Below are 27577 nucleotides of genomic sequence, written 5' to 3' on the forward strand. Positions count from 1 at the left end.
AGTTTTATACAGATTATTGATCTCGGTATACAGGTAAAAAACAGGCGGCGGCGGCCGAGGGCAGAGCCAGGCCCAGCCCCGCGCCGCCCCCTCCCCTCCCGCTGCCCGGAACGGCGATTCAAGTCCCTTTGAAAATTACATTTATTTATCTGAAGGCACAAGTGCACGGAGCGACAGCGACAGGGACGGTGCCCGCGGGGACCGGCTCCTCTCGGCCCGGGACACGGCTGGATGGACGGACAGACGGACGGACCGAGGGCACGGGGGCCGCTCCTGCCATCCCAAGGCGCCCAGGAGCAGCCCCAGGGCTGGCCGAGCTCCAAGCGCGGATCTGGAGCCAGAGCCAGGCACCTCCCTTGGTCCTGCTGCGTAGAAAAGTCTCACACGGTTTGCAAAATACCTCAAATCCACTCACCTTAAATATACACACCTACTCCCACAGCTAATTCCGAAATGCATTCTGAGGGAAAGGGCCAGTTCCTAACAGGACTTATTGCTACAGGGACAAAGCAGGGCCAGCTCTGTCCATTACCTGCTGCCAGAGCAAACAAAGCCCAAACACAGCCCTAAGAACCATTTGCAAACTCGACTTTAAATAAAACCTACTGTGTCTCTTGTTAAAGGAGGAACAGTTCAGAGATGAGGCAGGATTAATGCTACTGTGTGCTGGTGTCCTGCAGCCCATTAGAGGTGGGAAAGGGACACAAAGGGACCAAACCCCATTCCTTGCTCGGCACACTGAGCTGGGAAGGGGCACAGAGATGTTCATGGCTCCTGCACAAGGCAGCCAGAGCAGATCTGTCACAGCAGATGTGGCACAGGAGCACGGGGAGTGCTCAGCATCATCATCTCCCTGGTCCCAGAACACCTCCCCAGTCACACTTGTGTTTCCCGCACTGAAATTCCCTGTGGAACAGGGAAGGTGTCTCAGGGTTCTCTCTCTGCCCCTGCCCAGAGCCAGATGAGATGATGCCCATGGCAGGACAGCTGCAGCCACGTGGCTCTGGAAGGGCATTTCCACAGGCAGGGGTGAAGAACAGCTTCTGCCCCAGGTGCCATGGCCCACGGGACCTGAGTGGGGCTGTTCCCCCAGAGGAGACCAGTCAGAGCCCTGCAGAGCAGACCCCATTAGATTTTAGGGTGCAACCCCTCCACCCACAGATACCACGTGCAGGTTTCACCAGTGGACATCCCCAGGCCTCTGGAGGACAGAGCAGCTCAGGGCAAACTCGAGGCCTAAGGCTCCTGCACCCCAGAAATCAGCTCAGTGGGGCAAGAATTAAAAAAGAAAATGAGCAAGAAAGTAAGTGCCTATTCTAACCCCAGCCTTCTGCTTCTGCAGAAAGCACAGGAACATCAGAGATACATAAAGGCTTTGGAAATCAAACATTTCAACCATTCTTTCCTTCTGGACACCCCTTCTATTCCCCACAAATCCCACATGTCTTGGGGATGTGTGCTGCAGTTCCTCTTTCCAACCTCCTGCCAAGTGCTACAGAACAGAATCTGGCTGCTTTTCCCTTCTCCCTCAGCACAGTTCAGCCCTTCCTCACTCCCTGCACCACAACTGCAGCCACACACACCCAGGTGGAGCTCCTGCTCCACACTCCAGGGATGCTGCAGGAGCAGAAGAGAGCCAAGCTAGCAGAAAATTTGCTGCCTGCCATCACCAGAGCTGAGTGATTAAATGGTATTAGGTGGACAGTGGCAAATGGTGCAGCTTTTTTCAGAATTTAGCACCAAAGTTGGGCCATGGATACTCCCATGACCTCACCCTGCTGCTCCAGAAGTGCTCAAATATAAAGCAGTGGTCAGATTTCACTGTTTCCTCCTGAATAGTGGTGGATTTGAGCAAAATTGATCAGGTTTTCTACAGATGTGTAAATCAATTTGCTTAGAACAACCTTCCAGCTGCTCTTTCAGGCACTGAGCTATTGGAACAAGAACATGAGAACCCAAAGCCAAGCTATGACACAAACAAAACACAACCAGGGTGATGGGGATAAAGTTTCTTTGCTCCCCAGAAGTGAGGAACAGCAGCATGGCAGAGCTGGCAGGCACTGGAGCTCTGTCAGGGCTCACTGGAGCTCTGACCCTCTCCAGCTCACATCAAGAGCAATGTCATCTCCCCCAGCCTTCAGGAGGCCAAGTCACTCCCTGAAAGTAGTGACACATTAGAGGTGCTCCACAACCGCTGCAGGTCACAGCAACCCATGGTGGGAAAAGCTCCAAGGGAACAGCTGAGAACCAAAGGCTTTTTTTGGGGTTTTTTGGGCTTTTTCTGAGGGCTGCTCTGCAGAATGTGGAGTTACATGAAGGACCTGGCTTCCCCCAAGCATGTAGTGGAAAACATGAAATCAAAACAGGTAGAGAGACCTTTTTTGGAGTGTTATGACCACGACCCTGTGCAGGTCTTGGGGCACTTCCCCACCATCTGCTCCCTGTGCAGAGATGCTGGGGAAATGCTAAGAGCTCTGCTGGCCCCCCAATTAAAGCTGCCTTTCAAACCACATCATATAAACCTCCAGATCTTGACCCAAAAACGTGACAAATCACATCCCTATCTCAGAAACAGCCTCCAACACCCACTGAGTGCCTGCACACAGGAACAGAGCAAACAGAGGGAAGCTGGGAGCTGCCACCCACCCCTCTGGAGGACACATCCTGAAGCTAACATTTCAAAACTGAACCACAGGGATCGCCCCCCACCACCAGGTCTGGTCCATGGGAACCTCCTCTCCTGCCCTGGAGGTGTCAGTGTTTGCTGGAGTACAGTGTTTCTTCCTCAGTGTCTGTTTCATCCTGGAACTCGTGGCTCAGGAGGGATTTCTTGGAGCCAGTGGACATCATGCGGATTTCGTCCTCGTAGTCGTCGTGGTGCTGCCGGAGGCGGTGGAAGCCATCCTTGTGTCTGTTGGACTTGATGGAGCACACACACCAGATGATACAGGCAGTGAGCACCAGGGCAGACATGCTGGCACCTGCCAGAGAGGACACCAAAGTTAATGCTCACCTGATGTCACAAGACCTAAAAAAGCCCTGAGAAGAAGCAAGATCTCCTATGCACACAAGCTCTCCCCATTCCAGATATCTCAGTATATTTTGGACCCTCCAAACCCCTGCAAACACTCTATTTCCTCCTTCTTACCAAGCAGAACCAAGGGCTGTTGGATGAGTTTGCAAGAACAAGAGTGTGTTCAGAAGGGAAAGCAGGAGATGGCTTAAGTCTGCAGACTGCTTTCCCAGTTCAGTGGAGAGTCTCTGTCAGCATGAACTGGCACAGAAAGCAAAGCTCAAAGCTTTCATAAAAAATATCACTGTACCTGCCACAGTTATAACCAGCTCTCTTGGCAGTCCAAAAATCCTGTTTTCTGTGTCAAATACAATGAACACAGAGCTGGGCGCATCATCACGTACAAAGACCTGCAGAAAGACATGAGAGGTGAGATCATCTCAGAGCTTGGGAATCCAGACAAGAGAGACATTTGTCATCTGCCTAGTCCTGCCCTGATCAAAGAAAAGTGCCATGGAAAGAAAAGGTCCTCCCAAAACCACCCTGCTGTGCTGGAAAGTTGTTCTGCATCCATTCTGTCAAGGCAGAAAACAGCTCCTGATGGCACCTAATCAGCAGCTAAACACAGGCACAGCCAGGCAGAGCCCAAACAGGGAAGATTTTATGTGAAAGGGAATGGGGAAACATCTTCAACATGGACATTCATGTACCTTGACATGTTTCTGCTGGTACCCACTGGCTGTTGCATCAATGCTGTGAAAACCTGGAGCCAGGAGCACGTGGAAATAGCCACCTTCCTTAGTGTACACCCTCAAGCCTTCATTCAGAACAATGGCAGCTTTAGAAATTGCCCTGCCACTCTTGTCTTGCACAATGCCATGCACTCCCTTGTGGACCTGAAACAAAGCATTTCAAACACTTCACATTCAGATCCAAGTTTACAGTGCATTTGTAACCAAAATGAGATCTCTGAAATACAGCCCACTCGCCATCCCTGACCCTCACAATATATAACACTGCAAGGCAACACAGCACAGATGTTTAACTCTTGTGTCAACATGTGCCCTGGTCATTTGCTGCCTTCCTCATGCAGCCTAAGTCATGAACATCTGTAATTACACAGCACCAACCAAACCACAAAGACTCTCCATGCTGTTCTCTTCCTCTCCCCCTCCCCACCACTTCACTCCCTGCCAGATTTTCCTCCCACAGACTGCAGCTCACCTCCACAAGCATGCTAAGGAGAGATTTCCTGTGGTCTGCCCACAGGCCAGGAAGCTGTCCAGCACTGGGGAAGTAGCAGCAGCCGGTATAAACAGTGATCTCAGGACACTGACCAAATGTCACACTGAAATCCTGCAAAAAACAGAACCACAGTTACAAGGAAAGAGGTAATAAAAAAAGCTTTGCAAAGTGCAGCTAGAGGGGGAGAAGCTTTGCCCAGACATCAGGACAAACATGCTTTTTATTGGTGGTTTAGCAGAGATGAGAAGCCCTGTGCCATGCAGCAGTACCTTCATACTTCCCAGGTGACTGTGCCATTCCGAGCCACGGATCACTCCACCAGGAATAGTCTCATCTGTGAGAGCAGAAACACAGCTGTCAGCCAGAGCCTGCCCAGCAGAGTCTGCCACAAGCTGACAGAGGCTTAAAGGATTCAACCAAACATACCTGACTTATTTGGACAGCCTGGCTGGCCCAAATGCATCACTGGGTGGTTGTTTGCATACACAGATGCCAAATGCTTTAGTGTTTCTTTGTTCTCCACTGCAACAGGAAAAGTGAGACTCTGAGCATGCAACTCTCATTCCCTGCATGGAAAAGACTCCCATTTTAACCCCATGATCCTGTACTTAACAAAGACACATATTGTTTCATGAGCATTCCTATTTCTTCCAACAATTAGGGGCAGTATCAAAAGCAGACTTTATACTGGTTCTGGAAAAGGAAAGGTTGAAACACTGCTGTAGGCATAGAAATTGTAAATGCTCTGATCCCTAGCTGAACCCTGTGAGGTTTTATAGATTTACTTACAAACTGTCAACTCGACACACAATGGGCTGAACACAAAGGAGGCTACAGAACACCACGAGCACAAAAAGCCCTTACAGCACATGGTCACATGAACCTCTGCAGAGACAGCCTGAGGGGAACCAGGCAGTTGGTCACACCTGACTGTGTGGGCTTGTCATAGGGGTAAGTGACAAGCAGAGATCCTCCATCCAGAGCAACAGAGAGGCTGAAATCATGCTTCAGGATCAAGTTCTCCACGATGGCTTTGGTCTCAGGCTCTCGTGCCGCTGAGTACCGCGTGTAATTGCCTGTAAGTCAGAACAACAAACAGAAAAGGGAACTAAGAACAGTTTGCTCTGCTGCTTGAGAGCCAGAAGTACATCCTTTATGTCTGAAATTAAGTCTGCTGCAGGTATGAGATGGCCTCTGTTAGACCTCAGTAGATGCAGCTGACCGATCAAGTAAAGCACCCAGTCCACACTATGCATGGGGGGGGGGATTCATCTGCAAAGCTAAACAGATGTGCAGCACCACAAAATCCCCAAGCTATTTCCTTTTGTGTTGCAGAAGGTATTTCATGTGTGTTTTCTTACAACAATGTCACTGAATTGACATTTTCTTAAGGAAGGAGTTAGGATGATCCCAGCCAAACCTGGGCAGAGAACATTTCCTCCTCAGGAAGGGTGGGCTGATGGATACAGTGCTGTGGATACAGTTACATGGAAACCAGAAAAACATGGAAAAAGGAGACTCTTTCTGGGGAGCATGAACAGAGGGCATTTTTACAGAGATGAAAAGAAATCCATTCAGAGTAAGAATACATCAGGTATTATCTGACCTCTTCTATTCCTAAATAACTCTGCTTTGTCTCTTGCACATAAGAGACTGCAAACTGCTGTCTGTAAAGAGGACCCAAGCTCTGGAAGCTTCCCAGCAGCTGTGCTGCCTGGAGCACTGCCTTCTTTACAGGCAGACCCTGTAACCCAACGACTCCACCCAACCATGGGGCTTTACTTGTGAAATCTGTGTCCAGATCTCTGCCATGAGCGTTGGTCTGGCCGATCTTCGAGGTGCAGCCTCTCTCCTGCGCGATCTCACGTCCGTCTGGGTTCAGGGAAGGCACAATCACAATCCGTGTCCGGTCAATCAGCTGAGCAAAAGGAGAAACAGCACAAAGTGCAATTAGTAGGGTTTATTTCCCTGGATCTTAAGCTAGGAGCTGCAGTTTGAGGTTCTCATCCTGTGGATCACACACCTCCCCGTTACACACGTAATCACTGCAAGCCCCACGCCAGTTTTGGCAGGAGGAGTCTCCCCCAATGAACATTGTCATTTCAGGGTACAGCTGAAAGGCTCCAAGGAGTCTTTGGATTGGCCTCTCACCTTTGTGATAGCATCATTCTTCTTGTAGTTCATGCAAAGAAATTCTGCCAGTGTCAGCAGCAGCTCTGTCCCAACGGGAGCATTTCCGTGAATCCCAGCAACAAAGCGGATCTTGGGCTCCTCGGGCTCGGACTCGTTGGGCTTGTTGGAGATTTCAAGGGACCAGATCTGGCGGAACTCCACACTCTGACCCAAACTGCCAAGAGATGGGAAATGGGAGTGTCAGCTCAGCAAGAGAGCTGCAACTCCAGCCTGACCCCACGGAGAAACCCCAGTGTGGAAAGGAAGTGTTGCCAGCCTCCAGCGGGGGCCACAAAGGCAAGAGAAACACAACCACATCAGGGGGGCAGATTTGCAGCAGCACTGAACAGAATTTACTCTGAACATCAGTTTGAACACCAGCATCTGGGTAAGGGTGTATCCAGGTCCAGATGCACAGAATATCCAATGCTCCATACGTCTCCATACAGCCTATGAGATCACAACAAATGTGGAACTGTTGGATCCTCTGTGCTGCCAGTGGTGGCTTTTGTTTTATTTCTTTTTTCCCCTTCAGAGCAGGATACATTTGGACATCAAACTAATTTATAAAGCAGGACAAAAGAGGCCTGTTCCCAGTAATGCAGGAGCTGTTGCTACAGCCATGCTGCTAAGTTGGCAAACTGAGTGCAGGGAAAGCAGGGAACAGGCTCAGGGCTGATGCAACTGAAGGGACAATAGAGGCTACAGATCAGCAAAGCAGCCTTGGCACCAGCAGGGACAGCACATGAGCACATTGTGCCTGGTTACAACGAGCAAATGAGGCCCTGGGACAAAGGGATTTGTGCTTTCTAAAGCTGACAGAGGGTAAGCGTTACAGGTCACAAAGGAAAGCAGAGGATGGCAGCAGCTGGTCTTCTGCAGGAGGGCACAGACCTTGGCCCAGGGCAAGCTCACACAAAAGTGTCTTGCACTACTGAAATAAAATCTGGAGGCAGACAATGAAAAAAAGGCCATTTGAGATTTTTAAGTCATATCTGGTCATTTTTGCTGGGAACTCCTCAGCAGAGTGGATGTCAGAAAGGATTTAAAGAACAGACAAAATAGTAAGGAACAGAGATATTTGCAGAAATCTGGGATATCAGTGCTGGGAATATTGCCACTCCCAAGCTTCCCTGGGGAACTAAGTCAGGGAAAAACACATGGATGCACCTATGAGGCCCTGCAGCCATTGCTTGCTACCATGTCCTTACACATGGGGCTCCCTCCACCTCAGAGAGCACAGGGAAGGGAGGAGTGAGCTCCCCATCTCTGCACTGCGTTCATTACTAACAACTTCACAACATCCCTAGCCCAGGTTGCTGCTCTGTTTTCACCTGGTGAGGTTTGTGATGTGTGGGTAGTTGAGGTAGAGGCCTCGGAGGAATTCGGAGAGGTCCTTGTAGGGCCGGTATCTGTACGGAGTCACATCCCTGGAGGAGGTGAGCAGGAGCCGCTCCAGACCATTCTCAGCAGAGAGATCTTTGATCAGGGTCTCAAATTCCTTCTCGTTGGGGTTGCTGGTGTCTGGGGTGTTCAAGACCAGCACCTTCCCCTCTTCCACTTTGCTGTCTGTCCGTGAAAGAGTGAAGTTGACCTGCACCCCACCTTTGCTGTCAACTTCCACCATCTTACTGAGTGGATCATACCTGCCCAGGGAAGAGAAGGTACAAGAAAACATCAGGCACTTGAAACCTTGGACAAGCCAGCCCCATTCCTGACTACACACCCACATGGGACTGCTACTGCTCCCCTGCCCACAGTGAGAGACACAGAAATGAGGAGCAAGAACAGCTCAAAGGGATGTGGGAATGGCAGGAGGACAGGGAACAACTCAGGCCCCAACATGGCATTGAGCTGCTTTTGGCTCAGGTGTTGCAGGGTCACATGGCAGACTGGCAAGACAACAAGTCAGGCTGCTTTAACACAGAATTTTAGCAGCAGTGAGGGAAACAAGTCACTTCTCTGGGCAGCTGCCTGGAAAAGAATTTCCCCCAAAGACATCAAGTTATCCACTCCTAACAAGGGAGGACTGGGACTGTACCCCAGTGCCAGGTGAGCAGTCTGACACCACACACTGCTATCTCTGCACAGGCCAGAGGGCAGGAGAAACACCCATGCCTACGTGTGCTGTAGGCAGGCAGAGGTGCTGGAATACTCCTGAGTGGGAAGTCAGTCATGCAGCTGTTTGCTCCTTGTCTGGGGCTTGCTCACCCTCGGGCAGATGCTGTGATTTTGTACGTCCCTGGGACCAGCAGGCGCCAGTAGTCTCCATCCTTGTAGGTGGTCACTGGGTGGTTGATGTCAGCCACGCTGATGGTGGCGTTGAGGATGCCCCTCTTGTCCACAGCATCCAGCACAAAGCCCGAGACACCTTGGTGAACCTGCACAAAGGAGCTCTGCTGAGTGCCAGTCCCTGCTCTGCCTCCCCTCACATTTTCAGCATTCCCAGAGGGGCAAGATGTTCCAAAGGGGTTCAGGTTGGAATGGCCAGCAGCTGGCGTGGACAAAGATCACCTGATGAGTACAATGAGCAATTGTTTGGCTCAGGGTGTCAGCATGGCACTCTGCTCCACACCTTTGTTTGCACACCCCAGGTGTGCAGCACCAGCCCCACTTAGATTGGAAGAGAATATGAGGGACATTCCAGCCTCAGGAAACCCAAGGTAGTGCTACATAAAAAGCCCCCACCTGCATCCTCTGGATGCTATTTCTATACAGATTTTTGGTATGTTGAGAAGAGAGAGTAATTTAGATAGGTTCCTATGGAGGTGATTTCTGTAAAGCAGGTAGCCAGGCTGGTCAGGAAGCAGCCAGGAAAGCTGGCCAGATCACCCTGTTCATTCTGACTTGTCTAAAGCCAACCCCAGAGGGAGCTGGCCTGGCCTGAGGTCAAGGCACCTCACCTGTTTCATGAACTGCAGCAGTGAGCGCCGGTTCTGTGCCCAGTACTTTGGCAGCTCCTCAGCCCTTGGGTATTTCACACAGCCCAGCTCAATGGTCACTTCAAAGCAGTTTGTATGTAAGTAATTCCAGTCTTGCATCCCACCTACAACAAGAATGTAAAAGAAGTTTTGACTTCTGAAGTACCACAGCTCAAAAAAAAAAATAAAAATAAAAAAGAGAAAGATGAAGTATAGATTTGAAGGGAAAAGGCTTTTACACAGGGCAGGATTCAAACTTCAAAGGGATGCCAAAAGAGCAGACAAATAACCTTCCTTCTTGTAAATACCTTTCATGCTAATAAAGTGCTGTAAAATTTTATGAAGCCATTTTGCTAATAGCCAGAGAAACTACACTATAAATTCCTTCCCCTGGGAATAACTTTATTAGGGTACATTATTTAAGAGGTTATAAAAGAAACCTGAGTCCCATTAATCTGAGCTGACCAGTGCAGAGTTCCTGACTGATCAGACTAAATTATTTAGGCTGCACATGCATTAAGTTGAAGACAAACAGTGCAGGAGAGGTCAGGTGTGCTTTACCTGGAACGTTGTACCACTGAGCCCCGTTAGTGATGCCATGTGGGAAGTACTCAGTGGGGTACATATCCTTACAAGGGCTTCCCTGGTACATCTTTGCATTTTCCTATAAAACAAGATGCAACATTTGAAGGTGAGCCTGCACTCCACAGCCACGGGCATTCTTGTTCTACCCTTAGTCACACATTCAGGGTTACCAAACACAGATGTGCGTCTATCATTGCAGCACTGACTGCACCCACACCCAATCCCAGCCCAGATATCCTTGCTCTCTCCTCCCAGCCCATGAGCAGCATTTTCCACCACCCTTCCAAGAGCCTGCACAGAGCTCTCCTCCCTCAGTGCCTGCAGACAGAACATGCTGGGCATCACTCATGGAATGGGAGCCTCCTGTAGGATCCTCCTGCTGTGCCTGCAACACCAGGGGCTCAGCCACAGTGTCTGCACCCACCTCTGCTCAGGAGGCTCCCTGGAAGCTGAAAAGGAGTTTCCCAGAAGTCAACCTAGCAGGATGTGCCCATTTTCCTGTTAGAGCTTTACCTTGGAGTAGGCAAGTGCCAGCTTCTGGAACACAGCATCATCTGGGGATTTACTGTATATGGCTATTCCTTGCTCATCATCATCGAAGGGGTAATTAACCACCAGGGAACCTGCAGGCAAAGCAAGCTTTGGCTCATTCTTGGGTGCTTGCCCAGTGATCCCTCAGCATAACAGTGGAAATTTTTCTCCAGCAAGTGCCAAACCTTCTGTTTCTCAAGACTTGGCATTAAACAAAGCATTAAACCCAGTGGATAGAAGAGACAGAAGCACAGGAAGAGATAACACCACACCTAGTCAGGAAGGAGAACCAAAGCCACAAAAACATCAAAGCTTTGGCTCTTACATGAAGGAGGGCTGAACACAACCACATAATAATTGCTTTCACAGAAAAGTGGAAGCAAGGGGAAGAATTTCCCAGAACATGCATGGTGCTTTTGACCCAAATGATGCAGTTTTTCAGCTTTTTGGAGTTTATTGCTGAAGGTTTCCTCAAGGAAGCTGTACTAATAGCACCACAAAACCCCAGACACCACTGCAGCTGGAGACCTGCCAGCCCCCTCACACCCACACATGACACTTCTGCACTACAAACCCAACACAATGGCAACAAAGCATCCACCTGCAAGTTACCACAGCTACAAGCCAGCAGACAAACTGTCTAGGGAGTAAGTTATAATACACAGATTTAATTTAGAACACTCCAAAAGGATAATTAAATTACTGCAAATTTCATAGTTCCGCCATGCAATTCAAGGCAGGGAACCCTCAGGACTGCATTCACTCTATAAATGCTGTAAAGCCCTTAACAGCCACAGCTCTACATCCCATTCCCAGACCATCTGCTGAGCAATTGCTGACAAGAGAGTCCATCCCATCTCCCAGATGCTCCCTTCAGAGAAGTGGTTGGGATCTTCCCAGCAGCCGTCTCAACTCCCTACAAATATGTTTGGGCACACGATTTTCACCCTGTTTCCTGTTTCTGCTCCATCTTGCAGCACAAGAGCTCCCCAGTGCACACCTAGAACACCCTGGAGACATCCCTGCACCTCTCACACAGCCCAGCCCAGAGGAAGGAGCTTGGTTTGGATGTGGTACCTCCATGCAGGTTTGCTGAGAGCACAAACGGGTAAGACTGGAGCCAGGCCATGACAGCACGAGTTTCTGGCTGGGGAGGGTCTGTCACGTGGACAAACTGATCTGGAAAGTTCCTGTTCAGGTCATAGTTGTTGCTGTTGTTTCTGCCAACGGTACCTCCTTTGTCTCCTGAAAATGAAACACAGGTTCAAGCCCTGTGAAGAGGCTTCAACCTCTTACTACAGAGTTTACAAGTAGTAGTTGGTGAAGAGAGCAGAGAGCACAGCAGTGCTGGCCCCCTACACCCAGACAGGGCCACCCAGGCCTTCCCCAGAAGTGGCCTGCTCTGTGCAGCAGTGCCTGGGGGCCCTTCCAGTGGGTGTTTGCTCTCAGGGCAGTCAGACCAGCAGGAGGGCACTGAACCATGAACAATCTCTGCAGCCGGATGTCACGACCACAGAAACCTCACAGCTCACCTTCTCAAACCAGCCAGACAAGTTCTTTGTTAAACCCAAGCAGAGCTCTGCTTCCAGAAAGTGATTCTGGACAGGCTCCGTTCTGCCAATCTGCAAGAGGCACGTATTCTAAGACTTCCCTGAAGGATGTTTTTGCCAGTTTCAACCTCATGGTGAAAGTCTGTGTTATCCTTGGACAAGTGCTCTGCAGACAGCCTGGCTCCCACTCTGCATTTACTAAGAGAATGGACCAAAACACAGCAAGCAAGAGCTGTGTCAAAGAAATGTCTTTTTTCAAAGAAAGCCCTGGATTAGCCACAAACCATCAGGGGACCCAAACAGGGGCAGCTCACAGCACTGCTGAAGTATAAGAGCTCTCCCCAACAGCTTCCAGCATGCATCCATCAGGGTCCACCCACTCATCCCACAGCACACACCAAGTCCCTTCCCAGCCTCCCTGTGTGGCGATCACTCCTGCTCCACCAAGGCTTCCAGATTTTCCAGGGATTCCACGAACCCCAAGGCTTGTTCTGAGAGCTAGGAACCCCACAGATTTTGGCACAGACAGCAATACCTTCCTGGGACTTCTCATAGCCATCAGGGTTCATGGATGGCATGATGTGGATCCGCGTGCTCTGCACCAAGTCAGTCACTTCAGGATCTGTGCCATAGTTCTTGCAGAGGTACTCGATGAGGTTCAGGAGAAGCTCTCGCCCCACAACTTCATTCCCATGCATGTTACCAATGTACTTGAACTCTGGCTCACCTGCAGACACATGGTTACACCACCGAAACAATTATAACCACTATGTTACAGCTTGGAGACACCTCACCACCCTGAGCATTGCTCTTGCAAGCTTTGCTGGAGGGCATTTACCTAAAACTTACATTTCTGCTCCCACAACCCCAAAAAGAACAATGTCTCATGGAAGTCTCTTTGTCCTTCTTCCCTAGAGCTCCATGACCAGCACAGAAGTCCCCAGCAATGCTCTAACACCCACTGCACTCACACTTTTCATAGAGGATACTACAAGGAGCAGCTCAGTCTCTCAGGAGAGGCGCCAGCTCTGCCTCTCCCAGTGTGCAGGGTTTATCACTCGCATTTGTGCCTTGCTAAGGAGGATTTCCCACATCACCTGCTTCATGGACACCAGGGTTGTCAGAGATCTCCATGACGTAGAGCTCCCGCAGCTCCACGGACTTGCCCACGGAGTAGAGGCGGGTGATGCCGGGGTACTCGTTGGCGTAGCGCCGCAGGAAGATCTCCATGTCCGAGAAGTGGTGGTGCCGGAAGTCCACGGGCTGGATGGGCTCATGGACAGGGGTTGGGTTTGGGGTCTCAGCCTGCACAGGGGTGGGGGTGATGGCAGTGACAGGGACAGGAGCTGCCGTGAGCTGGGTGACATTAGGAGCTGGTGGCATCACAGTTGGCTGCAAGGAGAAGTTCACTTCTGTTGCTTCTCCCTCCTTCACCTCGATGTTCTCTTTGGTCACTGGTGTGTAGCTGTGGAATAAACACCAGCTTCAGCAAGGAGGCTCTGCAGAGCAGAGGCCAAAACTCCCTGCAGTCCCTCGATCACTCCAACCTACTCCCCCCAGCCCAAATGAACTGGGATGTTAATGACTGAGAGATTCACAGGGACCAAGCTGATGGGACTCACCCCTCTGCCACCAAACCCAGCTCCACTGCTGTCCTTGCAAGAGTCCACAGGCTCAGCAGGAAAGAAGCCCCAGGTATATCACAGAACTAGCCAAGGGGCAAGTAACACATCCACACCCAGGCTTGGGACAAGACAAACTCCTGTTGGGGTAACCCTACTCCACTTCCTCGCTTTGCACAGAAGTTGCAATTTGATACAAGCAGTCAAATAGAAGTTGACAGAAATTCTGTGCACTCAACAGCACCCTGCTGCAGGAACAAACACAGCTGCAGCTCTGAGCTGGAACCAATTATTGCTGCAGCTTCCAGCCAAGCCCCTTCAATACAGAAGGTGTTTTGGGGGAGAAATCAGTAGAAGGAACAGGAGCAGGTGGCAGTGTGGGCACAGGCTGCCACAGAGACATTACCCCATCACAAAAGCTGTCACGTTGTAGGTCCCAGGCACCAGCAGCCGGTGGTAATCACCAAACCTCCCTGCTGTGATGTTATGAGCGATACCAGCAACAGCGATGGTCGCATTGTCCAGGCCAGCTCCTGCGACTGCATCCCTCACAAAGCCCTTCACACCAATGTGCACCTGAGGAAAACAATGACAGGGCCTGGCTGAAGACAGGCAACATCAGGGGAACTGTGTCCTAAGGCAGCAATACCCCCTCACTCCTCCCCAATTGCAGCAGATCAGGGCAGCTGCCAGGCAAAGGCACCCAAGGGCTCAGGACTCAGTGTTCAGCCACACAGCAAGGACAGGAACGCCAGCATGGGCTGGGAAGGCAGGAGGATCTCAGAATTTACCCTCCCTAACAAACTCCCTAATTCATCAACATGGGCAAACTGCAACATGAACACAGCAGCATTACAGGCCAAATTCAGCTGCCTCTGATCCCAGTCTAAACTGTCACCTACTCAACTCATGCACAGCATCTGGGGACAGCCTGGCAGAGGGCTCTGCAAGCCAGGGTCTCAGCAATGTGGATGCTTGTGAATATCATTGGACATTCACGGCACTGAAACCAGCCAGTACTTTGCATGACTTAGGGAGACCTGCACCAATCAGTCCCTCTAACACTGCACCCCACAGGAGCCAAGCTCTGCTGTTGTGGGGCATGTGGGACCTGTGGCAGAATCACAGAGAAACACAGCAGCTTTGTAGCCACTGACCTCCACACAAAGCTGCAGCACCTGCATTACCTCACACAGCAAACAAAGCCACGAGGGCACCTGAACACGGAGCTCTCAGCCCAGGGTGGGCTGCACAGGTGTCACAGCTGCCACCCCACACCCAGCCCAGCCCTCACTACCTTCTCAATGAAAGCCAGGAGAGATTCCCGGTTGTTCTCCCACTCCTGTGGAAGCTCAGAAGTCGGTGGGTATTTGCAGCAGGACAGCTCCAACGTGATCTCAAAGCAGTTGGCCCACACGTAGTTGTAATCCTGCATCCCACCTGAGGAAAGGAGGCAGAGATGTCCCAAGAGCAATGCACACACATCCCACCACAGGATGCTATTTCTCCTGTCCTTCAGCCCCACACAGCATCTCCCCAGGATGCTGCCCCAACTGCAGAGTGAGCAGCCTAAGGAGAAAAGTCAGGTCACTTTATGATGACACCCTGTGCTGTAACTGGAACACTGGACCATTCAAATCACCCACAGCCAGCCCAAAGTGACAGTGCTTTTGTATCCCTGCTCCACCAGCTGAACTCATCAGCACAGCTCTTGGGAGTTCATACAGGCTCATTCTACATTTCCACACACGACAAACCCAGTGTGCCAGGGCAGGCACACCAGATTCTGAGCATTCCAGCTGCCAAGTCCTTCCCTGAGCATTCTGAGCTACCTCAAGATTTGTGAGGTCTGCCTGCAAGAGAGGTTACTTCATGCAAAATGAGTTTGAGGCCAGATTATCAACTTGGGAGCTGGCAGCTCAAATCTGCACACTGGAATCAGTTTCAAGGACAACTGCTCTCCCAAAAGCTTCTTAGCAAAACCACATGTCTGTGAAACAGGTGTCAGAATCACCCTGCTAAACCCCACCACATGACAGCAGCCAGATGACCACATGAAAGGATTGCTCCCACCACCCAATCAGGCAGTTGTGTCAGTAAGGAAAGACACGCCACACTACGTTTCTTGCATGCTGACAAAGTCTTCTGGCTTACACGAACTTATTTAGTTATAACACAGGCAGACTGGTGGGTCACAGCCTTGGCCACCACTTCCTAGACAGCTCCAACCCAACCTGTACAGCAGCACCTGCAACCTCCACACCAACAGAGTGACTCCTACCAGGCTCACCTGGACACAGGGGCCCAGAGTCTCTTCTGCATGAGTTGAGGGGCTTGAACTGACCCTCAGAAGTCTCCACAGTGGGCAGATGTCAAGTCCAGGAGAAAGAAACAGAGAGCTGTGGCAGATATCATGGCACCAGCCTGCAGAGCCCCAGCAGGAAGGTCTGTCAGAAATGCAGATTTTGTGCACCCATCCTTTGCTTGGCCCACTGAAGCACTGCATCAGTGTTCTGCCAATAGACCTCATTTAGCAGTTTCCTAATCATTCACAAGCCCCTTGAAGTGAGGGATCCTCGGTGGCACTGGCCAATTAACCAGCATGGATCAATATCCTGATGCAAATGCACTGCCTGGCACTGGCAGGGGCTGTGTTAATATCTGGGCAGGAACAGCTGAAAACCAGCAGCACCTGACCAAGCAGAGGAGGCTTCTACCAGAGGGGGTGGCCCAGAAGGTCACAGTCCACTGCTCTGAATTCAACAGCCCCACTGCAGCTGGGTAAAGCAGGGATGGACTAACAGCATAAAGTAGGATTTAGAACAGGCCCCTGGGAAGATGCGTGGGATGGGACCACAATAAAGATGTCCCAGTTCCTCTCAGTTCTCCTGGGAGTGTGCTGCTAAGGGAACATGGAGCTTTTGATTTGTTACAAATCAAATGTCCCTTGCAGCCAGGAGAGCACTGCAGCTTGTGCACGGGCTGACATCAAAACAGGAAAGAGACTTTCCTGTCCAGCACAGGGCCACAACGTGCTGGAGGACTTTCTAACTCTCAAACTCAGTTCAAGGGGTTAGAAAAACAAGGGCTGTGGGTCTGATCCACCCTCAGCTCCTGTAACCAGGCTCAGAACAGGCAGGCACAGCAGGCTGCTCTCTCGCCAGTAAACACCACGCCGAGCCAAACGATTTGCCAGCCCATAACCATCTGCTCCTAGCAGGACGTTAATGCACTTGAAAACATCCAAAACGTAAACCAGAGCCATTATGAAACATATTTAGTGCTTCATCTGCCATTCAAGCAAATTTAGGACAGATGCTCACCCATAATAGAGCAGCAACGGACTAAATTAGAGCTTGCTACATCAATTCTGGTAAAACTGTCTCTTGGAGAAAGTAGTACACTGCATTCTTGAAAATTTGGATTGTATCCACTGCACATATTTGGCCTTCACACAGCTCTGTTGCAGAGCAGGACAGTTATTTTTACAGCATGTGGAATTACGTATTTTCCCACATACCATCTGCACAGCCTCCCCTGACTGTGCAGAGACCCAGAGGGGTAAAGAGAGATCTGTACTCAGCCTGCCATGAGCAGGGCACTGCATTCATGGAGCAGAGCAGAAAATACACACCTGAGGGAGAAAACTGCCAGACTACAGTGCTTCTACTCTGGGTAATACCTGGGAAAACCCCTTGGATTTACTTCAGCATTTTAACCACGGGGTGTCTTTTAGCCCACACTGTGAAAAGTTGCAGCCTCCACATGAAGCACCATTTCCCTTTTTACCAGTGAGCAGCTTAGTGGCACAGCAAGTCAGCCCCTGGCTGGCAGTAGGTCACAGAAATGCTCAGAACAAACCTCTCTCCTGCTCTGACCCACTCCCTGAGCATCAGGACTGCACTTCAGGCAGGGATCCCAGGCCTCCAGCAGCACAAACACTGCAGAGCTCACACTGACAGGGGGGCCTCTGCTCCCTGCCAAGCTCAAACCAGGAGAATGCAGCTCTCTAGAGTCAAGCCTGAGGATCCAGATACCATAAATACTCCACATGCCAGGAGAAGCCTGCCAGGCCAGCCAAGAAGGACTCTATTTTCAAACTGCACTATGCAGAAAACTAATTCCAGCTCTCACTGGAACAGACACCAGCAGATAAGGAACCTGCAGCTAAGTTAAAGCAGAGAAACAGTCATGTCTGCTCTGCAGAGGGAGCAGATAGCATCAAGCAAGCTGGAGACATGATTCAATATGTGGCACAAGTTGCTGACTTTGCTCAGAACTGATTATTTCATAGCATGGGACTGAGTGAGCATCAGCAGCAGCACCAAGCAGGCAGAAGAATGTTCTGGTCCATTAGTCTGCAATCATTAAAACTCAAAGGAGGTGAGGTTTGGGCCTCCAACTGCAGCAGCTGCATGACCCAAGCCCAGCAGCCTTTTCTCAAAGACAAGGGCAGAGTCCTCCCAAGAGCTGCACCAGCACAGCACTGCCCAGCAGCTCATGATAGATGAGAAAAGAGGCCTTAAGACATTCAAACCAACAAACCAATACTTCTCTCAAGAAGAAAAAGAACTGCAGCAAGACTTTCATGAAAATACAAGCACATAAGTGCAGCAAATTGTGCAGAAAGACACGGCTGAGAGCTTCTACAAGAGCTCACTCTGTGCAAGTGCCCTCTGCCATGCCAAGGAAACACAGGCCACCACAGTGATGCCACACTGTTCTTAGCACTTATTTTAACTGCACCAAGCTGGATGCCCCTAAAAGTTGGTTGGAAGCTCAGTGTGGCTGGTAACCACAATCAAAACAACCCAGTAAGCACACAGGTAACCAAAATCCACTTTCAACCTGAGAAGTGCCTCCCACTAGACATCAGAGAGTCAAAACTGGAATGAAAATATATTTTAGGAAGGGATTGCATGTAAAAACAAACCTTCCAAGGTTGCCCACAAAATATGCTCAATGCTGAATTTAGTTTCTAATCTGGATCTCTGAACAACACAAAGGCAAAACACATCCTGCCCACAGCTGAGAGTGGTTTCTCAACTGCTCTCTATACCCCAGCCCAACTTTGCATGTATTCCCTTGATCTGAAGCAGCCACTTGGTAGTTAAAACCCTCAGACATTAAAAAGGAAGAGAAAGAGCATGCACACCAGAGATAGCCTCTAAAAGCATCCCAGTCACCAATGTGCTTATCTACAGCAGCTGGAATGCAGCAGCCAAATTCAGCTGTCTGGCAGAGATCCATCTTCCTCTGTGCACACTTGACCTCAGCAATTACTCTCATGGTTTGTACTTGCCACTTCAATCTGACACATGTAAGAGGCTGTTTGCAAACTCAAATGGAAGTTAATGGAGTCTGGCACCAGAATAAAATTGAACTGGTAACTGTGGGACAATGAATCCTGTGGCAGTTTGCTCTCCAGCGCGTTTGACTTCACACGATAAAATGTGGCAGGAAAATTTCCACCTGTTGAAACACTGTGTTCTTATTTCTTTGTTTTTCCTGGCTTTAGTTCACTTGGAGCCTGCAGGATTCTCTCCTGGCACAACCTGATCTGGAGGCCTCGAGCATGTGCCCTGCACAACTCACAGAAGCAGGAGCTCTGGTTATCTACCTCTAGAGCTCAGCTCAGGGACTGGGATTTCCCCAGCCTCACTTCACCACACATTTCAATTCTGCAATCCCTGGGAAAGGCCTCCTGATCCAAGCACAAGCCTCTGCAGTCCTTGGCACAGAGCTGAGCAACTCAGAGGACTCAAAACAGCCTCTCTGATGATTTTACTACTTCTGTCACAGCACTTACAACTGACTCCCCTCTGCCTGCTCTTCATCCACTACTAAAAATAAACATTAAAACCTACAGCCCCAAAGGGGTGAACTGACACAACATCAAATTACATGCATGGTATTGGTCAGTTCACCCATACTCTCCCTGGGTTACATGTTACATGAATTGCTTGGCTCTGGGGGAACTGCTGCTGTCACCCTGAGCAATGTTCCACTCTCAGTCCAGTCAGTGCATCCTCCCCTGCAATCTCTGCCCATGAGTGGCCTACAGCCATCAGTGCTGAGCCCCAGCCTGTGGCTTGTCACAGAGACAGGGTTTATTTCTGGAGAGACTGGGTGCTGGAGGCTATTGGTAGACATAAACCACAGTGACAGCAGCACAGAGCAATCTGGTCTGCAGTTCACACCTTTTATTTCCTGTGAAAAGAAAACGATGCCATTTCTTTGTACTGATGGCAAAGCAAAAGCAGCCTGCAAGGCTCACACACAGTGCCACAGCCACCAACCAGCCTCACAGCCAAGCAGGAGGATGAAAAAGTCATCCCTGCAGTGAAAGATGCAGCTCTCTGGGGTCAGGAGAACACAGACCCAAAGCTCTGAAATAACTTTCCTTTCAGAGCACACCCACCCCACTTCATTACAAGGAGAGAAGCTCTCAGAGCTGCAGTAAAGAAACTTCCCATCTAAGGTGTTTGCCCAGAACAGCCACAACAAGGCAGCACAGATCATCCAGGATATCCTGTTCCCTCACAAGCCAAGTCACCAGATTACACAAACTTTCCTCCTGCTGGACTTCTCACAGCAGCAGAATGAACCTTGAGCCTGCAAACAGCAGGGCTAGTGTGCTCAGCAGGGTAGAGGGAAGGAGACAGCTGGTAGAGAAAGAGATCAAACCACATCTTATTTGAACATGACATCTTATTTGCCCAGTGAAATCCTGGGGGATGATTCAGCCACTGCTAAAATTCAAGCCTTCCTCTTCCAGCTCAGAGATGATGTGTTCAAGCTCTATAATGGATCCCTCTCCAGCCTTCCCAAGCAAGCTGGATGCAGAATTAACACAAGACTCTGCTGCAAAGCCCATGCTCCAGAAAGACACTGTCTTACCAGAAATCATTAAGCTGTAAGCTCTGAAGGATAAACAGCATTGCCCGTCACTGCTTGCTCAGCACTTCTGCCATCAGCCCTCAGCCACAGCAGAAGGGAAAAAAAGCAGAGCAGCATAGCAACACAACTCCTTGAGATCATTTCTGCAACTTCTTTGCTGTGTTCTCACCACAGAAGTTCCTGCCCTGCCTGTACAACATCCACCAAGGAGCCACAGCAACGGGCTAACCTGGGAGCTCCCTTTCCCATGAGAGCTTCTCCTCACATGAATTATTATTTAAATTTTCAACCAAACCAACACACACAGAGCAACCTACTGTGTGGCTGAGCCAGGCTAGTCACCTCCACCTGCACAGGCAGAGTGGTGGCACCAGGAGGTCTTTTGCTCCTGTCCAGCTCAATTCCATGTGCAGCTACATAATGGAGGGATCAGGAGCTCTCCTAGAGGCTCCTGCAGGGCAAATCTCAGATCCCTTCTAGATCTCCCACACTGGTGGATAAGAACAGGTCATGCAGGCTGTCACCTCCCACACAAGTCTACGAGTAGAGCAGTCCATGGAAAAGCTGCAAACCCCATTTTCAGCAAGAACTCCTTGGTTAGCTCAGAACATGTATCTAAATTTCACACAGTTTTACAGCAGGTTATTCTATAATCACAAAATTACAAGCTCAGAGGTTAAAAGACCTCACAGAACATTGGTATTCATTTAATACCGTTAAGAATCATTTCCTCTTTCCTGTATCAAAATTTAGCAACTGTCAAGAGACCTACAAGAATTCATTTGGCAAATGAAGCCTCCCACGTGCAGGACAACTCTCCACTACATAAGAGGGTCAGAAAGGAACCTTCAGTTTGCTGTGATCTCTTCCCTACAAACACCTCCCAGGCTGCTGCCCATCAGTTGATGTTCCCACAATGCCACCTCTCTCCGTTTCAAGCTGCTAGAACACATTCAAAGCTAAAAATATCATTTAACCCAGTCCTTTCTTCTGTGATAATCACCACTGGTCTGGATGGGAGTTCTTAGGTGAGCACAGCTTACCTTCCACGTCATACCACTGGGCACCATTTGTGATGCCATCTGGGAAGGTCTCTCCCTCCTCTCCAGGGCAGTTGGGTTTGCCAGTTCTCATGATGGGGTGATGTGAAGCATAAGCTTTTGCCAAATATTTGAAGACTTCATCATCAGCTGATTTACTGTAAACTCCTGTGAGCCTGTGTGTGGGCGAGTCATCGTAGGGGTAGCTTGCCACCACAGAGCCACCGTGGAGATTGCCAGAGAGCAGAAACCTGGGGTTGGCAAAGAAAGGGACAAAAAGTCATTCTGGAAATATTGCAACAGGAAGTTGGCTACAGCCACCCAACCAGTTATTCTGCTGCTTCCCCACCCAAATCACACTCTCTGGAGTCCCCAGTTTTGGATTTTTGAGGCAAAAGGCACATACTGAAAGTGGAATCAGTTCTGGAGATGGAACAGGTTATTTTCTGCAGCCTAAGACCAAGCCCCCAGACTCGGTGACAGACACAGCAATGTACTCTTGTCAAGCTCTGAGCACACCTGGCATGTGCAACAGAATTAACTCACAAATAAAATCTGGATGTGAAACAGAGTTGTTAAAATCTCAAGTCAGAAAATATAGCAGGGCATGCCCCACATCCCTCTTCAGTCTGATCACAGGCTGCACAAGCATTTCAGTGAATCCCAAAGGTAATTTTCTCTGTTTTCCTCTTCCTACCAAACACAGTACTGAGGGTAAAAAGAACTCTCCTGTGCATTTGTTCAAATGGGATTTGGTTTCCAAGCAGAGGTAATGTGACCAATACCTCTACCTTGCTTAAAATAGTGCACACAAATTGCATTACACCCACTATCTCCCTTTTTAATCAAACTGTTCTGTTTACCCATTCATTTTTCTATCAGCAGTTATGTTAGTCTAACAATTACACCAGTATTAACTGGTGCTGCCAGGCAGAGGGACACACAAAGCACCACGTTCTTCCTGTTTCACCCTGGCTGAGGTGATAGCAAATACAGGTGGGAGAGCAAATCCCACCTCAGATACTAAGAGAAAGAAAAAAAAATAAAAAAGCCCAAGGAGTTTTCAAAATTATACAAAGAATGCACATGAGTTTCTCCAGTAACTAATTTTGAGCTGAACCAGCTCTGGAGGGATTTTAGTGCAATGTGCTGCACCAGAGCTGTCCTAAAGGATTCTTAGGACAAGAAGTTACTTCTGAAGTTTCTGCTATTCCTCTGCAGCACCATCCCCATGGGCACTGCCAATCCACCAAGTTTTAACAACCATCATTTGTTAACATAAAATTTGTTTCCTAAACACGAGCAAACACTACAGGATGCTGAACATTTTGTGTGTTGGCTGGAGTCAACCACCAGCCCTAGAGTGCACTGTCACCCCCCTCTTCACCTCTTTCTATCCCTACTTTGGGAAGAGGGCCACAGTTTGCTGCACTGCATTGCTGCTTTCTCTGCACAATTTCCCACAGCTGGTTGCATTGACCTTTTTAGTCTGGACCTTACAGAGCTCTCTGAAGAACATATGGCAAATGAAGAATCAGTGCCCAGCTTGGCCACCGCATTTTCTGGGGCTGCCCCAGACCCCCACACCAGAGCTAGGCTTTAAAGGCACCATCTCCCCTCCTGGGCTGCTGCACTCCAGCCACAGCAGCTTCCCCCAGGCTACCCCTTAGGATGGAGAGAGACAAATGGGTCAGCAGGGAAGCCTGAGGCTCAGCCCCGCGTGCTTCAACTGAACACATGGGGAAGGCAGCTGTAGAGACAGGGCCTGTCTTTGGAAATGCTGCTGCACAGAGCATTATTGCTAAATCCAGGGAATTTCCCATGCAACACAAAGATGAGGGGAAGAAGCCCTGTCCAACACAACTTTGTTAACATGGCTGTACACAGACGCTTAACCCCAAATATTTCCAGCATCCCACAGCTTATGGAGTAAGCATTATTGGCCCTAAGAGCAAGACCCACTGACAAGCTCACTGCGAAGCAAGTGAGAAGTTTCCAGCCACAAACTCGGGGAGATGGGAGACCTGCAGGTGGCCTTGGAGGCCGGAACACCTGGGTGTGTGCAGGGCACAGGGGCTGTGCCCCGCGGGGCTGCTGCACTCCCTGGCAGCTGCACCTGGGGCCACCAAATGCTCTCCCCAGCGCAGGACGGTCCCGCCTGCAGGGAGGCAGGCTGGGGATAAACAGGTGGGGAAATCACTTCTCCTTCCTCCCAGGCCTTGCTGGGAAGCACCAGGAAGGGCTGGAAGCCGGCTGACACCCTCGGGGAGTGAACCCGGGGGTCTCCCGCGGCCCGGGCAGAGGGGAGCGGGCAGCACTCACCTGTTGCGGCGCATCCAGTCGATGAGCGCCTTCACCTCGGGCACGGGCTCCAGGTTGGGCTCGGCGTCCCCGAACTGGTCGGGGAAGCTGCGGTTGAGGTCGCGGCCGCGGCTGTTCTCCCGCCCGCCCCCGGCGCGGCCGCCGCCGCAATCGCCTTCCTGGGCGCGCTCGAAGCCGTCGGGGTTGAGGCTGGGCAGCAGGTACAGGTCGGTGGTGTTGAGCAGGCGGACGATGCGCTCGTCGCCGCCGGCCCAGCCCAGCACCAGCTCCCAGGCCAGGCGCAGCAGCAGCGGCCGCGCCAGGGGCTCGTCCCCGTGCATGTTCCCCACGAGCTTCACCTGCGGCCGCCCGGGCAGGGCCGCGCCGCCGGGCGGCTCGTCGGGCTGCTCGGGGCCCAGCCCGGCCGTCAGGCGCAGCACCCACAGCGGCCGCTTCTCCACTGACTGCCCGATGCTGAAGAGCCGCACCAGGCCCGGGGGGGCCGTGGCCTCCAGCGCCCGCAGCGCCTCGCCCAGCTCGGCCGAGTGCAGGTACCGCAGCGCCTCGCCGGGCGCCGCCGCCGCCGCCTCCGCTTTCTTGATGTGGGGGGAGCGGGCCGGGCTCTGCAGCGAGGGCGGCAGCAGCAGCGCGCAGAGGAGCGGCAGCAGCCGCGGCATCGCCCGCAGCCCCCGCGCCGCGCTCGCCATAGCCCCGCGCACGCCCCGGTCCCGCGGCGCCGCTCCGGGTCCGGGCCGAGGGGGCGGTGGCGCTGCCCCAAGGGGTGGAACTTGTCCCCGTGCTCACCAATCAGCGGCGGCCGCGGGGGAGGAGCCGCCTGGGCGGGGCGGTGAGGGACCAATGGGAGGCGGTGGCGGCGTTACGTCACGGGGTGGGTGTCACCGTGAGCCGCGGCGCCCCCTGCGGGCCCCGGGCCGGCCCCGGCGCGGGGCTCAGCGGGAGCGGAGCGGAGTCACTCGGGCTCCGAGGGGCTCCGAGGGCACGGGGGTTCTGCCCTCCCTCAGGACAATGCGACCTCTCGCTCTTGGCACTCGCTGCTTGCCCTCACGAACGCCCCTGCATGAGCGGTTCCACGGCGCTCACCGCTGCGGGAGGGGCGGATCGCCCAACACGGAGTTAGTGCGCTCAGGAGCACAAACAGCAGCACCGGGCGGTGCCCCGGTGCCTTGGAGGGGTCACGGCAGGCCCCACCTCTCCAGCGGATAAAGCCGGACCACAAACCAGGAGCTGGGAAGGAAGGACGGGGTGGCCTTTACCTGGGCACGATGACAAGTTGTGGCTGGGGCACAAGGTGTTGCTCCTGGTGCCTCCGTCTTCCCCAGCCCTGAGCGAGCTGCCTACTCAGATCGGACCTCTGGGGATTAAAGACATTCTAATAGTTCGATGTTTGCATTGCATGTGGCTGTGACTGCACAGCCATGCCTCAGAGGACATATAAACAGTATAAACTTTGGGGCTTCATCAAATTCCCTTTGTGAGGCAGGTGAGGTGATAAGGACTAAAGGCAGGACACCTTACTCTGCAAACATCACTTTGCAGTCCATAAAACAATGGAAGTGTCCAACTCCAGTAGCAGTTTCCTGCCAATTTCTGTTTAACTTTTCAGTAGTATCTCATGTACACATCTGCTTCCCAGCTCTGGCATTTCCTGTAGGAGACACAAGCTCCAAGTTTAGCACATAAAACTGATTTTCAGGAGAACCATCAGTGATACAACTCCTTCATCTCATGGCATTCCAGCATCCTTTGTGCAGGAGATCAGATGATGCAAACTTGTGTGTGAGCCAAGCGTGGTACAGCGTCAGAAGGGCCCTGAGGAAAGGGAGATTAAATTGGCTTCTCTTTCTTGGGGCTCATCTGGCCTGCACAATCATTAGGAGAGGAACAAGCAGGAAACGGGAATTATCCATCAAAAAGATACTCTGATAAAATTAATCTGGAAAAGCCAAAAAACTTTGGTCATCAGGATGTTCTTAAACCAAAAAGGAGAAGGAATGTCAAGAGAGAATGTGGCTCTCTTGGAAGTGATCACCATTATATAGCTTCAAGTCCTCAGTCTACAAATGGATTGCTCTGGATTTACCCAGAGTAACTGAGCTCATTTCCCTTTTTAGCTGATAAAAGCCCAGTTGTCTGGAACTCCTGCAGGCCAATTGTAAAAGCAGCATGTGGCAAAGGCTGATGACTCACCAGCTCATTTGCTCAGCAGCCAGTAACAACAAACTCTCCACATTTCCTTGGGCCAGCCCAGGAGAGCTCTGACTTCCACATCCCAGAGTGGGCAAATACACAGAGTGGGAACTGATCTGCCTCCTCCTTCTCTTCCTCCTCCCTTTCCTCTTCTCCTCCTTCCTCCTCATCTCTGCCTTGTGCCAGTGCTGTGGCACTCAAAAAGGTGATTACTCAGGAGCTGGGGCTTTTGCCTCACCACACTCCACAGTGCTTCCAACCATGGAGCAGGAATGTGATTTTCTCCTGTAGATCAGCAGCAAATGGTCCCCCATGAGCTGGAAATATGGGGCAGCTCAGTCCTTGCAGATTCCTCGCAGAGGGAGCGAGAGATGACCCCACAGCAGGGAAGTTAAAGCTGTTAATATTGTTTGGCAGCACTTCACAAGATCAAATCACCACTTGGTTTTCCAGCAGAGAGCACTTCCAAGAAATCCCACTGGTGATGAAAGTTCCTAGGTAGACAAAAATATCCAAGGTCCAGGCTGTAGAGCAGCCACAGCAGAATAGTCTTGAAAGAGAAGCAGCTCTGGGAATTCTGCTCAGGAATGTCCTGTACTTGCCATCAGCATGAAGCAGGCACCAGGTTTAGCATCCTCCCCAGTCATGAGTGTGGCTTCAGCTTTCTACAGGATTTCCTGCCAAGGTGATCACAGGGATCTCAGCCGGTTTCCAGCACTCCCAGGTGACTTTGCTCCCCTTCCGTGGGTGGGTATCCAGCAGGTGGCATCCACGTCCAACACTTGTGCTGGGGCCTCACCTTCCTGAGGGCTTCTCTTCCACTTTATTGATCCCAGGATCTATTTTTTCATTAATGCTTATTTTCCATTTGAATTTATTTTAAAATTTCAAAATATTCACTGATTTAGTGTTTCCTTAGTTATTCCTATTCCTTCCCAAAAAGTTCACTCATAATTCCTTTGTGTTCAGTGGCAGGGCATGTTAACCTTTATATAAAGATCACCAGGAAATAGATTTACTAACAAATTTATGAAAAAAATACTTGAGATCTGTCCATCTCACCAGTGAGAAATATGCTGGATCTAGGCTGAGAGAAATCAGAGCACATCACACCTCCATAATGTTTTTAAAAAACATTGGAGAAATAGGTTTTGTGGGAGGGAACAGGAGTGCTGAGTAAGTTCAAGCAGCATTCCCGGACAGCCTCGGTTCCCAACCCAGTTATCTGGCAAGGAGAGGCACTGGATTTGGTGTTACAGTCATCCTCCAACAATGGAAATGTTGCAAAATATGTAGGACCACATATTAAGATGGGATTAGAAGTGGGGAACCACGAAGAGTAGGAAGACAGGAGCAGCCTTAGAGCAGAGCCTCAGGCACTATTGCAGAAACATGTTTTCTGGAGCAGGATTACAGCCACGTTACAGCCTTTGTTTGCTTGACAAAACCATAGATACAATCCTGGGTTTCCACACGTCTGTGCAGATCC

General features: G+C 50.7%; 1 protein-coding gene across 1 annotated transcript; it reads right to left on the minus strand.

Moving 5' to 3' along the window:
• Nucleotides 1–24617, minus strand: CPD (carboxypeptidase D). Its single transcript, XM_084219261.1, has 21 exons — nucleotides 23902–24617; nucleotides 21583–21830; nucleotides 14937–15079; nucleotides 14046–14215; nucleotides 13115–13482; nucleotides 12553–12744; nucleotides 11545–11712; nucleotides 10450–10559; nucleotides 9913–10015; nucleotides 9334–9476; nucleotides 8642–8811; nucleotides 7765–8076; nucleotides 6410–6605; nucleotides 6041–6176; nucleotides 5185–5334; nucleotides 4685–4780; nucleotides 4528–4592; nucleotides 4238–4369; nucleotides 3724–3909; nucleotides 3324–3423; nucleotides 1–2981 (listed from the first exon to the last, which is right to left on the minus strand). The coding sequence occupies exons 1-21, from the start codon at nucleotides 24585–24587 to the stop codon at nucleotides 2755–2757; spliced, it is 4101 nt and encodes a 1366-aa protein (XP_084075387.1). The 5' UTR covers nucleotides 24588–24617; the 3' UTR covers nucleotides 1–2754.
• Between the last annotated feature and the right edge of the window lie 2960 nt (nucleotides 24618–27577).

Source organism: Fringilla coelebs, assembly GCF_963513975.1.
Source record: "Fringilla coelebs genome assembly, chromosome: 20".
Taxonomy (NCBI): Eukaryota; Metazoa; Chordata; class Aves; order Passeriformes; family Fringillidae; genus Fringilla; species Fringilla coelebs.

Bases quoted from the DNA above. Each gene is read 5' to 3' on its own strand.
- CPD (XM_084219261.1), bottom strand. From the start codon at position 24,587: ATGGCGAGCGCGGCGCGGGGGCTGCGGGCGATGCCGCGGCTGCTGCCG. The intron at 14,216-14,936 runs GTAGTGAGGGCT...TGTTTTCCTCAG, and splicing joins TCCTGGCTTTCATTGAGAAG to GTGCACATTGGTGTGAAGGG. The intron at 10,016-10,449 runs GTAAAGCTCTAA...CTTGTTTTATAG, and splicing joins TGGCACTTGCCTACTCCAAG to GAAAATGCAAAGATGTACCA.